Below are 15,602 nucleotides of genomic sequence, written 5' to 3'. Positions count from 1 at the left end.
TAGGCGGTAAAAGCAGGTGGATCTCTTGAGTTCAAGGCTAGCCTGGTCTACAGAGTGAGTTCTAGGACAGCCAAGGCTTCACAAAGAAACCCTTTCTTGGAAAAGAAAAGAAAAATAGTATGTAACTGGGGTCTGAGAGGTGGCTTAGTGGTTAAGAGCACTGGTTGTTCTTCAAGAGGACCTAGCACCCCCGTGGTAGCTCACAATCATCTGTAACTCCAGTTCCAGAGCCTATGGGCTCTACTGGCACTGTGCAAGGATGTGGTGCACAGACATAAAGGCAGGCAAAACACCCATACACCCAAAATAATTTAAAAAATAAATAAATAGATAACTGGTCAGTTGGGATGGGGGCCTGACTTTATGTTTGATTACTGAAGCCCACCTAGTGAAGAGAGAGAGATTCAGTTCCTACAAGTTGTCCTCTGGCTTCCACCTGTCTGCTGTGATCCTTGTGTGCCTGTTCACACAAAGAGAATTAATGTGATGGTGGTGCTCACCTGCACTGGCACAAGCAAACAACTTCGAGACCAGACTGAGCTAGGTATTAAATCTCTGTCCCAAAAAAACAATAAAAAACAAATAAAAATATAACTATAAAGGAAAGTAGAAGTTTATTTATTCTCCATTCAGGTAGAATATCCTGTTCTAGTTTTTTTTCTTCTATATGGAGCAATATTGGAAAATAAACCATTTTTATTGTTCTCTTTCTATACAATCTTAAGCATAGCACAAATTTTTTTTCAAGAGCAGACATATATAATAGGATGGCTAATGAGATCTTTATTTAAAGATTAGCATGGGGGACTGGAGAGATGGCTCAGAGGTTAAGAGCACTGACTGTTCTTCCAGACATCCTGAGTTCAATTTCCAGCAACCACATGGTGTCTCACAACCATCTGTAATGAGATCTGGTGCCCTCTCCTGGTGTGCAGGCAGACACTGTATGTATAGTAAATAAGTAATTCTTTAAAAAAAAAAAATTGACATGTAATAGCTAGAAGTGGTGGTGCATGCCTATAACCCTAGCATTTGGGTTGTGGAGACAGGAGGACTTGGGATTCAAGGTTGTACTTGGCTGCCTACTTGGTTTAAGACCAGCTTCAGATTCATGAGATCTTGTCTCTCAAATAGTATTGGAAAAATATATGATCTGACCTGTCATCTTGACCAGTAAAATTTGGATTTTCCTAACAGGTGATTATTTTTACCTATCTTTTTATCCCTATCTCAAAAGGTTATCGTCTCAAACTGAATATTTTGTCTGTAAGTACTATTAATAGTAAGCAATAACTACTTCTTTGTGTGTTTTTAAAGGTACTACTAGCTATGCATGCTAATGTTGAAGATAGAGGGAATAAAGGAGATATAACTCCTCTGATGGCAGCTTCCAGTGGAGGTTATTTAGATATTGTGAAATTATTACTTCTTCATGATGCAGATGTCAACTCCCAGTCAGCAACGGGTATGTAGAAATTGATATAAAGGAAAAACTGACATATTTCTTTTTAGCTTTATAAACTGACTGCCAGGCAGTGGTGGCACACACCTTTAATCCGAGCACTCAGGAGGCAGAGGCAGGTGGATCTCTGTGAGTTTAAGGCCAGCCTGGTCTACAGAGTGAGTTCCAGAACAGCCAAGGGTACATAGAAAAACCCTGTCACAAAAATCAAAGAAACAAAAAAAGGAAAAGAAAGAAGATGTAATTTATTATAACATGATTAATAAAAATTTGAGCCAGGCAGTGGTGGCGCACGCTTTTAATCCCAGCACTCGGGAGGCAGAGGCAGGCAGATCTCTGTGAGTTCCGAGACCAGCCTGGTCTACAAGAGCTAGTTCCAGGACAGGCTCCAAAGCCACAGAGAAACCCTGTCTCGAAAAACCAAAAAATAGATAGATAGATAGATAGATAGATAGATAGATAGATAGATAGATAGATAGATAGATAAAAAATTTACTGCAGTGGCTGGTGAGATGGCTCAGTGGTTAGGAGAACTAGCTATTCTTCCAGAGGACCTGGGTTCAATCTCCAGCTTGACATGTCAGCTCACAACTGTCCGTAATTCTTTCCCAGGGGATCTGGCATTCTCACACATACATACAGACAAAAACCAATACAGCACATAAAGTGAAGAAAAAAAAAAGTAAATTTGATTACTGGAGCATTGGTGAGGTGAGATGGCACTGTGGGTAAGGCAACTTGGCCAGGCTTAAGAACCCGAGTTCAATTTCCAGGTGGCAGAAGGAGAGAACCAGCTCTTGAAAATTGACCTCTTATTTCACATTTGAATCATGGCATACACATATCCTACCTCATACACACAGAAAACAAATAAATGTAATTTTTAAAAGTTAGATTATTGGGAAAAATGAATGGAAGCCTTCTGAAAATAATGTTGACTTTGGTATCTTTCATAGTCTTTGTTGTAATTGTTGAATTATGGTCTCAATGTGTAGACCAGAATGGCCTTTGCACTCAAAAATCCTCTTTTCAGCCTCTAGAGTATAGGAATTATAGCATGTACCATCACTCCTGGCTGAAAAGTCTTTAAGTCAATGTGCAGCCTTACTGAAATTCTAGTACTCAGGAGGCTGAAGTGGGGGCTTCTTGGATTTAGGGATAGTTTGGGGTTGATAGCAAGGTTCTGTTTCCAACAACAGCAAATCTACCATAAACTTAAACCATAAAGAGGCACTTGTGTATAATCTTCACACTTAGAAACCTGAGGCAGGAGGATTGCTGTGTGTTTGAAACACGTGTTTGATATATAGGGTCTTCCAGGACAGTTCTAGTCTGCATAATAAAACTATCTCAGAAACAAACTATGTAGGTTCTATTTGGTCAAGATGAACAGTTTTTCTGCTACAAAATATTTCTTTTGTCCCAGTGATATGTAATGTATAAAGAAAAAGTTATGAACTATATCTCCTATAGTTCTTTATATAGCTCCTTTGGCTTTGTGTTTATGGTGTCAGATTTTTATTTATGGTATACTAATACATTTATTAATAAGAAAATGCTGCCCATCCCCAACTTCTCCCTCCTCTTTGTTAAAATGCCATAAAGAAAGTTTTAATAGGCTATCTACTGATATATATATATTAAAAGTATGATTTAAATTTAGATCTGGAGCTGGGAATGTAAATAAGTTGGTATAGTACTTACCAAGCATGTGTAAAACCCTCAGTTTGATTCCTAGCATCACATAAACCAGATACTAGTTACTAGTTACCATAAATTAGTTACTTTCCTGTTGCTGTGACAAGACATTGTGATCAAAACAACTTCTAAAAGAAAGCACTTAACTGGGTTTATAGTTTTGAAAGCATTAGAGTCTGTGATAGTGAAGCAAAGACATGGCATAAGAATAGATGAGAGAACACTATTTTTTTTTGTTTTCATTTTTTCGAGACAGGATTTCTCTTTAACAGTCCTGGCTATCCTGAAACTTACTGTGTAGACCATGCTGGCCTTGAACCCAGAGGTTCACCTGCCTCGGCCTCCCTAGTGCTAGGGAGGCATGTGCCACTACTGTATGGCAGGGAACACTCACATCTTGATCTTCATGTAGAAAACAGAGAGAGAGAGAGAGAGACAACTTACTTGGAATGGCAGAAATCTTTTGAAATCATAAAGCTAGTCCCTAGTGACAACGCTTCTTCCAAGACTACACCTGCTGATCCTTCCCAAACAGTTCCACAAACTGAGGACTACATATCTAGTCATATGAACCTAAGGAAGCCATTCTCATTCAAACCACTGTATTTCATTCCATGACTCCCAATAGGCTTGTGGCCATATCACAATGCAAAATACATTTAGTCCACCTTTAAAAGTCCTTATAGTCTTTCACAGTTTCAATACTGTTTTAAAATTTAAGTCTTTTCTGAGATTTAAGGCTAATGTTTCTTAACCAGTAGGTCACGACATGTCGAGGGCCAGATTACCTTTCACAGGGGTGACCAAAGACCATTGGAAAACACAGATACTTAAGTACATTATGATTCATAACAGTAACAAATTAGATTTATGAAGTAGCAATGAAAATTATTTTATGGTTATAGGGTTACCAAAACGTAAGTAATTGTGTTAAAGGGTTACAGCATTAGGAAGGTTGTAAACCACTGCTCAAGGCAGTCTCTTAATTGTAACCCCCCTTAAAATCAGAAAAAAATTACATACTTTTAGTATACAATGGCTCAGAATATACATTACCATTACAAAAGGGAGGCATGGAACACAGTGAAGAAATACTAGACCAAGATGGAAAACCAGCAGTGCAAACTCCAAATCCTGTAGCTCCATGTGTGAGATCAAAGGACTTAGATGGTCTTCCCTTCCTACTTTGCAGCCGCAGCCTGCACCACACTTCATTTTCCTAGGCTAGTTCCATCCCCTGTATGTAGCTTTCCCTGGCAGACATCCCCGTAGTTCTGGTACCTGTAATATCTTGGGTTCTCCAATGCAGTCCAGCTGTTGCCTTGACGGTGTTATGAAATGGCCTCACAGGCCCACCACATGGACAACACTGCTAAGTTCAGCTGCCTGCTTGGATTGGAACTTGGTCCCCTTAAATCATATTTACAGTAGCTTTTGTTTGTTGTTGCTTTCTAGGAACAGAAAGTTTCTTAAGCCTTTATAAGTTGTGAGCTTAGTTGGGTGGGAGTCTTCCCTTTATTTCTATAGAGATCAGGCCTCACCTTGATCTCCTTACCTATTTCAACATAAACTTTAACTCTGACATTAAATTTCTACATGCTCTTTTTCTCTTCAAACTGTATAACTTTTATTTATTTTTGTCCCACTTGCTTATTTTCATTGTAGCCCTACATAAGAGTGATTACTAATAACCTTGCACAGAGTCAATATTAGGCTGTCATCAAAATCTGCAACAAAGAATTTTTTGTTATTTGTCATTTTAGCCTCAGGCAGATTCTCAGGATAAGAGCAGAAAGCTGTTTTGTGGGTTTTTTTTTTTTTTTTTTTTTTTTGCCAAAATATCACAAGAATGGTCTCTAGCCCAGTTGGTAATATTGATTCTCTCTGAACCCTCTTGAGTTAGGCCTCCATAGTCATTACTCTCAGTACTACTATCTCCCAAGGTTCTGCTAGAATGGTCCATTAAGTTCTGCTTACAGCATTCAACTGCTTTTCTATTCCAAAGTCCCAAACTCTTTTATATTCCTCCCCAAAACCACATAGTCATGTCTGTCACATCAATAGCCCCCTCTCTGGTACCAGCTTCTGTATTAGTTAGGGTTTCTATTGCTGTGATAAAGCACTATCACCAAGGCAACTTATAAAAGCAATCATTTAATTGAATTTGCAGCTTCAGAGGGTTAGAGTCCATGATGGCAGAACATGGGCATGCTGACAGAAATAGCTGACAGGTCACATCTTGTTACCTAAGCAGGAGGCAGAAAGAAGACTGGAAATGACACAAGACTTCAAAAACCATCTCAGTGACAGATGTCCTCTCACAAGGCCACACTTTCCAAACCATTCCACCAACTGGGGGCCATGTATTTAAACAATGGGCATATGGGGGCTTCCTTCAAACCAGGTTTAGTGACACATATCTATAATCCCAGAACTTCCGAGCCTGGCCTACTATGAGTTCTAGGCCAGCATGGACTACAGAGTGGCAAACTGTATCATTAAATTTAAAAAAAAAAAATATTTTTTCTTGAAGGTGTTAAGATGAGAGGAATGTATACCTATCTTGTAGTTATGTTGTAAATATAAGTGTAAGGTATTTTTCTCAGATCTGGAGAGATGGTATGCCATTTAAGATCAAATACTGTTTATTCCCCAAGATTATTTCCCACCCCCATGTCAGGTGGCTCTCAACCATCTCTAATTCTAGCTCCAGGAGGATCTAACACCTCTGCTTCTGCCAGCACCTGCATACATGTATTCTATCCACATTGATATATGTATAATAAAAAATTAATCTTTTAAGAGAAGATATATGTCTAGAGGAAAGTGTATCCAATACAGTGAATTATCTTTTGAATGGATCTGTTAAAAACAGTTTTTAAAAAATCAGTGGATAAAAATAAAATGTTAAATGTTCTATACAGTATTCAAAGGAAAGTAATTTTGAATAATATTTTAGAATTTTATTTTTATTTTGTTTATTTGAGGTTAGGGGCTTTGAGACAGGGCCTTACTATGTAGCCTTAGCTGTCCTGGAACTCAAACTTAGACTACGCTCGTTTTGAACTCAGATCTACCTGCCTCTGCCTCCTGAGTGCTGGGATTCAGAAAGAAGCCCGGCTATAAGCAAGTAGGTATGTGCCAATGGACTCTTAGTATACTCTATAAATGACTAATGAAAATACTTCACCCCTGCCCTCCCATTTCCACTCACGATTTTATCTCTTATTTAATTGGAAAAATAGAAAATTTCAAAAAGAAGTTGATTCATCTTCCTATAAGTAAATTCCTAATCAAGCTACTTTTTAATTAATTGATTGATGTACTTATTTTGCATGCTCTTGTATGCACACATGGAGGCCAGAAGAGGCCATCAGGTATCCATCTCTGTCACTGCCTACTTTTCTAGGACTCTTTGTTTTCTTGACTAATCCAACAACCTGTCCCCACGTCTCTCAGAGTTGGTGTCCAATGCATGTGCAGGATGTCTGGCTTATGTGGGTATGGTGATCTAAACTTCAATTTCATGTTTGGTTTTGTTTTTTGAGACAGAATTTTTCTGTATAGTTCTGAAACTCATTCTATAGACCAGACTGGGCTCCAACTTAAGAGATCCACCTGCCTCTGTCTCCTGAGATTAAAGGCGTGCGCTGCCACAACCCAGACAATCTCATGATTTTAAACAGTGAGCCGTCTCTTCAGCCCCCAAATTTATTCATTTTGTTCAATAGACTGTACCTCTACTGTATGCCAGAATTACTTCGTGATTATTAAAAATATAGTTCCCAGGCTGATGCGTTGACTAAACTGGTAAAAACATTTGCGAGTCAAGCCTGATGACCCAAGTTGATCCTTGAAACCCACATAAGGATAGAAGGAGAAGACCATTCCTCCTGAAATTTGACTTCTTATTTCTACGTGCATGCATACCAACAGACACATATGTCCACACGCTCTCACACATAACACTCATAACTGAATTTTTCTTTTTTAATTTTCTTTTATGGCATTGGTGTTTTGCCTGCATGTATGTCTGTGTGAGGGTTTTGGATCCCATGAAACTGGAGTTACAGACAGTTGTGAGTTGCCATGTGGGTGCTGGGAATTGAACCCAGGTCATCTGGAAGAACAGTCAGTGCTCTTAACCACTGAGCCATATCTTCAGCCCCCAACCCCATCCCCACTAAATATAATTTTTAAAAAAGGTTCCCAGAGGTTTCCTTCTTTACTCCAAAGCAGTCCAATCTTTGACAGAGCTAAAAAGCGTAGCACTGTACTTTGACTTTATCTGGGGAGGTGCTCAGCATTTTTGTCACCTGGTTTTAGGTGCTTTTTGCTTGGTACCAGATATCCTTACTTTTTCAGGTACCTGCTTAACATTTGAGACTCAGCACAAATATAGCTATTCCCTTTTTTTGGGGGGGTGGGGGAAGCAAAAACCCAAACTAGGTAGTTCAAACCTTTTCTGACTTAGACAAGGGGGTGGGGCGATTAAGGCAAGCCTAGGTTGCAAAACTGGGCCATCTCAAAAATAAAACAGACAATCAGGTGGTGGTGGCGCACGCCTTTAATCCCAGCACTCGGGAGGCAGAGGCAGGCAGATCTCTGCGAGTTTGAGGCCAGCCAGGTCTACAAGAACTAGTTCCAGAACAGGCTCAAAGCTAAAGAGAAACACTATCTTGAGACCGGGAAGAAGATATAAAAAAAATAAATAAATAAAAAAATAAGCTTTATTGAGATGACTCATCCCGTGGAACTCGTGTTTTCAGTGTGCAGTTCTAGAGGTTATGCAGTCTAATTATAGATTACTTCTGTCACTATTGAAAGATCTCTACAGAGGACCAGGGTTCCAGTCTCAGTGCCCACATTTAGGCCCAAAACTAAACATAATTCCAGTGCCAGAGAATCTGATGCCCTCTTCTTACCTCCTCAAGCACCAGGCATACATGTGGTGCACATACATGTACATACCTGTGGGCAAAACACTCATAAATAAATAAATCTAAAAAGTAAAAGATCTCTACCCACTTGTGTTCTGCTCTTTAAGCAACCACTATTCTGTTTTTGACATTTAGATTTGCCTTTTCTATGCTTTTTATATTGTCTAGACAATTAAAATATTTTGTATTATGCTTTGAAGAAATTCTGTCAGAAAATAAAGATATGCTTTAAATTGATGACAGTAAAAAAAAAAAACTGAGCTGGGGATGATTTTTTAAATTTGTAGTTCCAGCTACTCCTGAAGTTGAGGCAAGAGAATTGTGATTTCCAGACTAGTGTGGGTAACATGTGGAAAGACTACAGGATGGGGGTGAAAGGAGAACATGCTTGTTTTTCTAGCATGTATGAGACCCTGGGTTGAATCTCTTGCACTTAAAAAAAAAAAAAAGCATATAACTTGCAATCGTGGTTGTGCTTTATGTCAAGGAATTAGAGAGACATAACTAGAACAGTAGTGTGATACTCCGATTGTTTCATAATTTTGTATTTTTTTTGTTCTTTGTTAGGGAACACTGCACTAACTTATGCCTGTGCTGGAGGGTTTATTGACATTGTAAAAGTGCTACTTAATGAAGGTGCAAATATAGAAGACCATAATGAAAATGGACACACACCCCTAATGGAAGCAGCCAGTGCAGGTCACGTGGAAGTTGCCAGAGTTCTTCTAGATCACGGTGCAGGCATCAACACTCATTCTAATGAGTTCAAAGAAAGTGCTCTGACACTTGCCTGCTACAAAGGTACCTTTTATGTCAGAATATTTATAATTGCTTTTATAACAACTTCAAATATTCGAGTATTAAGTATTTGGGTTAACTTGTATATTCCTTCTTTACCTGAGTATTTGAATTTATATTGCTTTTTTTTCTTATGGTGTAAAGTTATGTTATAAAAAATATTAGAAAGCCTATTATTAACTGTGTTTTCTGTACTATCCCAATATATATATATTATTATTATTATTTTAATTCATTTAACTATGATGTCAACTTATAGATTTAACGATTTCCATTATTTAATACCCTTTGTTCTATATGATTTTTACATTGAAGAATTATACACAGATCTACTGATACACAGTTGGTGTAGAAAACCTGAAAAATATGATTGCAGCACAAAGAAAAATTTAAATGACCTATAATATTACCATCTAGAGGGGAAAATGCATGTAAACAATATTTTAGTATTTGTCCAGTGTATTTTTAAATGAGTTTTTTAAAATATACATATTTGTGAAATAAAATAATTTATCGGTTTTATAGTCTGTTTATTTTATTTAGTAGTATATCATAAATATGTACTCATCTGAGTAAATGTTCTTATAATATACTTTTTGATGATCATATACTATTTCAGTTAGATTTTCTAGATTGGTTTGCCTGCAAATACCACAAAATACAATGTGATTTGTAAAGAAGAGAAACCTAAGCATAAATTGTCTTGTGTTAGTATTGCAATTCATTTTTGTCATCAAGATCCAAGAGTATTACTCTTCTGCTGTACATCCTAGTGTATGTTTTCTGTCCTTAATGTTAATCTGTCGTCCAGGAGGCAGCTAGAGCCCAGCAGTACATACTTTAGGATAAAGAGGGTAAGAACAAAGTAGCAACTACCTTCCAATTTACTAGGTTCCCATGACTTTCTAAAAGCTTCACTTTGTAACTCTCACTGAGTTCTAAAGGCTCCCCTCTGCTACAAGGAAGGCTAGAAAATAATCTTAAAAGTTAGGCATGTTGCATTATTCTCAAGAATAATAAGAACGGATGTTGAGTAGGGAACTCACAATCTCTGCCAAATAAATGAAATGTATACACCATAATTTCCTATTGTTGTTGGACACTAATTCTTCCCAGTTTTTTACTGTTATTTAAAAACACTGTGATAACATCCTTGTGCAGAAATTTTTGCTTAGTCTCTGATTATTTCCTTAGCATAAATTCTGAAAGTGGAAATGTTGGGTAAAAGAGTATGGACGCTTTCTAAGGCTTTTGATACATGCTTCCAAATTGCTTTCTAGAAAGGTTGGACTAGTTTACTAGGTGTCTCAGACCCCACTAGGTTGTCCAAGAACCCCTTTACCCACCTTTCAGCCTATCCAGTACCGGGCATTATCATTCTCTTTACTCTTTCCCATTTTGGTAGCTGAAATAATGGTGTCTCATTTAATATTTCTATCAGTTTACTATCCATTTATGTATCTTTTGAATTACCATTTTATATTCTCCACCTATTTTAACACTGAAATATTGTTATTTTCTCATTAACAATTAAGGTTTTTTAATTAGGAATTATTTTTTTTAATTTTTAATTTTTTTTTTTTTATATTTTTGGTTTTTGAGGCAGGGCTTTTCTGTGGCTTTGGAACCTGTCCCAGAACTAGCTTTTGTAGACCAGGCTGGCCTCAAACTCACAGAGATTCGCCTGTCTCTGCCTCCTGAGTGCTGGGATTAAAGGTGTGCACCACCACCTGTCTTCAATTATTTTTAAATGGAGTTGGTTTTGTGTGTCTGCTCGTTGTCACAGTGTGGGTATGGTGATTTTAAAACTGCTTTTCTAGATAATATGTCCTAATAAACTTTACCTGACTTTCTGTTTGATTCCAGTGTTTTGATAGTTTATGTAAATTAAATCAAAGAACAAGTAAGATTATTTTAACTAGAAATAAGTGCTTTGGAATTTAGAAGGTCAGTCTTAGCCAAGCGATGATGATGCATGCCTTTAATCCCAGCACTTGGGAGGCAGAGGCAGGTGGATCTCTGTGATTTTGAGGCCAGCCTGGTCTTCAAAGTAAGTTCCAGGGCAGGGCAGTCAAGACTGTTACACAGAGAAACCCTATCTTGAAAAACAAAAAAAAAAAAAAGAAAGAAAGAAAAGAAAGTCAGTCTTTAAAACTGAGATAGTATGACCTTATTGAGAGTCTGCTTACTTAATTGGTTTCAGTTGGCTTTATAAAACTGTCATTGATTTATTAAATTCAAATGAAAGCTTCATAGATTATATATAGACATGTGAAAATAAAACTCTTCAATTTAATACTTATGCATTCAATTGATAGTCAATTCTTTAATCTTATTTTTAAGGCCATTTGGATATGGTTCGATTTCTGCTTGAAGCTGGTGCAGATCAAGAGCATAAAACTGATGAGATGCATACTGCCTTAATGGAGGCTTGCATGGTAATTTAATTGTGATCACTTGAATTTTGTGGGAAAAATCCATATGTTTGTGTGAGAATTATTATTGTTACTCTTGTTTCTGATGTGTGTGTGTGTGCGCGTGCGCGTATGTGCATGCACGCAGGTGTATAAGCCTTTAGAAACCCACAGGACAAACAAACATCAGTCTTAATTGTAGAGGCAGGGTCTCTCTTACTGACCTGAAACCTCCTAAGTAGAATAGGCAGGTTTGCTTTGAGCTTCTGTGATCTGAATATCTCCACCTCACTATTGTGTACCAACACACCTAGTTTTATTTGTGTTTTTGTTTTTAGTTTGTTGTTGGTTTACTATGGGTTGTGGTGACCAAACTTATATTCTTATTCTTACATGGCAACCACTTCATGTGAGTCCATTCTCACTAAAAATTGTTAGTTAAACATTGACTTGTAGTTTTCATTGAATTTTAAGTTAAAAAAAAACTAGTAATGCTTTAATGTATGGACTTTTAAAGGGTAATAGCAACGAGTAATCTTTTTCCCTCGCTTGGTTTTTCTTTTCTTTTTTTTTTATTTTGTTTTGTTTTAGTTTTTGAGACAGTGTTTCTCTATAGCTTTGGTACCTGTCCTGGATCTCTATGTAGGCCAGGCAGGCCTCAAATTTAGAGATCCGCCTGTCTCTGCCTCCCGAGTGCTGGAATTAAAGGAATGCGCCCAGCATAACTAGTAATCTTAATGTAATGTTTTAGGGTTTTGTTTTGTTTTTCTCAAGACAGGGTTTCTCTGTGTAGCCCTTGCTGTCCTGGAGCTCATTTTGTAGACCAGGTTGGCCTTGAACTCACAGAGATATGCCTACCTCTCCCAAAGCACTGGGTTAAAGGCACCACGTGGCTCTTTTTTTTTTTTAAAATAGTATGTACAGTGTATTTCCTGCATGTGTGTCTTTGCACCATGTGTGTATAGTGCCCATGGAGTTCAGAAAAAGTTGTCAGATCCCCTGGAACTAGAGTATGAGTCTTGAGAATTAAACCTGGGCCCTTTGGAAGAGCAGCTAGTGCTCTTAACTGCTGAACTGCAGCCCAAATATATTAATAAAACTCTTAATTTTTGAGATGTTAGACTTTGAGATTTCCGATATGCTTATCTGTTGTTGTTTTTTGTTTTGTTTTGTTTTGTTTTCTTATTGGTTTCATATTAATTAGCCCACACTGGTCTGAAGCAGAAGCTAGTTGCTTTCACCTTACTATGATCCTCCCTGTCTCCATTTCATGAGTACTGGGATTACAGGTTGTAAGCTATCATCCCCCATTCTCTACATTTTTATTCATATTAAAATCCTATAAAGAGGGCCAGTGAGTTGGTTCAACTAGGAAAAACTTGATAAACAAGCTGAATGACTTAAATTGGGTCCCCAAAGCTCACGATGGAAGGTTCTATTGAGAACCAGATACTCAGTTCATTGGCTCATTTGTTTATCAGATCTCTGGAATTGCAGTTGTGTGTGATTGTGAGCCACCATGTGGATGCTGGGATTTGAACCTCTGTAGAGTAGCAAATTCTCTAAACCTCTGATCCATTTATCTATCTCTCTAGCTCTGATTTGTGAGATTTTGATGCTTTAATATTTTTGGGGTTTTTGTTTATTTTCTTGTTTGTTTTTTGTGTTTTGTTTTTGTCATTAGTTTTGGTAGTTTTTTGTTTGACTTTGTTTGTTGTTGTTTTTTGTTTTTGAAACAGGGTTTCTCTGTGTTCCCTGACTGGCCTAGATCTTGATATGTAGACCAGGCTAGCCTCAAACTCACTTTCCTCGTCTCCTAAATGCTAGGATTATTTTCTTTTTCAGTTCTTTAAATTGAAATTTTAATATAAAGTCCCCTAGTTTTGGCATTTGTGTCAAAAGTAATTAAAATTTGGCCAAGGGTCCATGAAATAGCTCAGCAGATAATGGTGCTTGCCACAAATTTGAGTTTGACCCACATGATGAAAACAGAGAACCAGCCCCTACAAGTTGTGCTCTGACCTGCACACACATTCTTGTTCTTTCTTTCCCAACAACCCCTTCTCACTCTCTTCCCCCAGTATAAAATAAATTAAAATATAATAAAAAATAAACTAAGGAAATTCCATATACTCTAAAAATAATTAAATCTGAAATGTTGAATTTCAGTATTCATCCCTTCTATTATGCCAATCCATGGTTTTGAATTCAAGGTTTTAGTACCATGGTGTGTGTGTGTGTGTGTGTGCGCGCGCGCAAGAGAGAGAGAGAGAGAGAGAGAGAGACTTGCCAGAGGAAGCCAGAAGAGGGTGCTGGATTCTCTGGAACTGGATGTATAGCCAGCCAGTTGTCAGGTCCCACGTGGATGCTGAAAATTGAACCCAAATCCACTGGAAAGAGCATCCAGCGCTCTTAGTCCAGGAACAATCTCTTCAGTCATCCAAATTTAATTCTTATTAGTGATATTGTGATCATTTTTGAAATGTAGAATGATATAACATTTGACTTCATATGCTTGTAACAAGTATTAAAGCCAATATAATGTTTGAAGTCGAGAATTTAAAACTGAGGACTGAGAATCTGGAGAGATGACTCAGAGGTTAAGTGTCAAAGTCTCTGTTCTGTTACTGTACATGGTAAAGTTACCATGACCAAGGTAACTTTTAGGAAAAAAGCATTTAATTGGGGGCTCGCTTATAGTTTCAGAAGGTTGTCTGTTATCATCATGGCAGGAATATGCTAGCATGTATGGTACTAGTGTAGTGACTAAGAGCTACATCCTGATCCATAGGCAGCAGGCAGGGAGAGAGAGACAGCAAACACTCTTGGTCTGGTGTGGGCTTTTGAAATCTCAGGGCCCACCCCCAGTGACACACCTCCTCCAACAAGGCCACAATTCTTAATCCTGTGCAAACATTCCACCCACTAAGGATAGACATTCAAACATGAATCTGTGTGGGCTGCTCTCATCTAAAAAACCACAGAGTGCTTAGTGCTCACGCAGAGGACCTAAGCTCAGATCCCAGCACCCATGTGGGGACTTGTAACTTGCTGTAATTCTAACTTTAGAGGATTCAGTGCCCTCTGGCCTCCTGGCACATGGTGCCCATAAACTCACTGGCATACAAATGCACACATAAATAAAAATAAATCTTTAAAACAAAGCCAAAAAAAAATGAGGTCTAGAGAGAAGCTCAGTGGTTAAAATATGGGTTTACATTATGTAAGACACTGATAATTTATATGCGAATAAAAGCTTTGTTTTTAAAATATTCTTTGCCTTGGTACAACAGGTTGCTATGAGACAAAGATAGAGCAATATTAATCCATAGGGATTTAACTAAGTGACAAAATCCCAATTGGTAATGATTTCACAGTTCATTATGTTGGTTTTTTGGGGGGGGGTTGTTTGTTTTTTTGATCAAGCTTTCCTTTCTAAGGAAGATCTAATACAGTTTCTACATTTGAAAATAGAAGCCCTCTATATTTGAGAATATGGTTATATTTGAGCTGATAGTTTTATGAACAGTAGTAATTCTTGAATTCAGTAGTTTTTCTGAACTTCAAAGACTATAAAAATTCAAAGTTATTTGGAAGTGACTGTTATCTGGTCGGATTTGTTCTAGAAAATTTTGCACTTTGTGAAATTGAAGGTAAACATTTAATTTAGTAAATTATTTATGAAATTATTTTAAGATTTTATTTTATGTTAATTGGTGTTTTGCCTGCATGTATGTCTGTGTGAGTGTATTGGATCCTGGAATTACAGACATTTTTGAGCTGCCATGTGGTTATTAGGAATTGAACCCAGATCCTTTGAAAGAACAGTCAGTGCTCTTAACCACTGAACCATCTCTCCAACCCCTTAAACATTTAAAAAGTAATATTAATGGATGTTAGGTGAGGTTCAGGAGGCATGGTAATAATGTGTGTAATCTAGCCTATATCAGCTAATCTTTCTTTAGACCCTTATTTGCCTTCCACTTTAATAAAGCAAAATAAAAATACGAAGTTCTTTGTTTCATCTCTGAACATCTTCAGGATGGACATGTAGAAGTGGCACGTTTGCTTTTGGACAGTGGCGCTCAAGTGAATATGCCTGCGGATTCCTTTGAGTCTCCGTTGACTCTAGCTGCTTGTGGTGGACATGTTGAATTGGCAGCACTGCTTATTGAAAGAGGAGCAAATCTTGAAGAAGTTAATGATGAAGGATATACGCCCTTGATGGAAGCTGCTCGGGAAGGGCATGAAGAGATGGTGGCACTGCTGTTAGCACAAGGTAAAGCCATT

General features: G+C 37.6%; 1 protein-coding gene across 2 annotated transcripts in view; it reads left to right on the top strand.

The window, feature by feature from the left end:
• The window catches only part of Ankhd1 (ankyrin repeat and KH domain containing 1), a 109,729-nt gene that overhangs the window by 26,634 nt on the left and 67,493 nt on the right, over nt 1–15,602 (top strand). For both annotated transcript variants that reach the window (XM_048442388.3, XM_048442386.3), the window contains exons 5-8: nt 1,318–1,465; nt 8,668–8,901; nt 11,242–11,336; nt 15,354–15,591. In XM_048442388.3, the coding sequence (XP_048298345.1) occupies nt 1,318–1,465; nt 8,668–8,901; nt 11,242–11,336; nt 15,354–15,591 (715 nt within the window). The remainder of the gene's footprint in view (nt 1–1,317; nt 1,466–8,667; nt 8,902–11,241; nt 11,337–15,353; nt 15,592–15,602) is intronic.

Source organism: Myodes glareolus, chromosome 13 (assembly GCF_982192425.1).
Source record: "Myodes glareolus chromosome 13, mMyoGla1.1, whole genome shotgun sequence".
Taxonomy (NCBI): domain Eukaryota; kingdom Metazoa; phylum Chordata; class Mammalia; order Rodentia; family Cricetidae; genus Myodes; species Myodes glareolus.
Note: the sequence above shows the minus strand (reverse complement) of the source record. Positions and strands in the feature narration are given on the sequence as shown.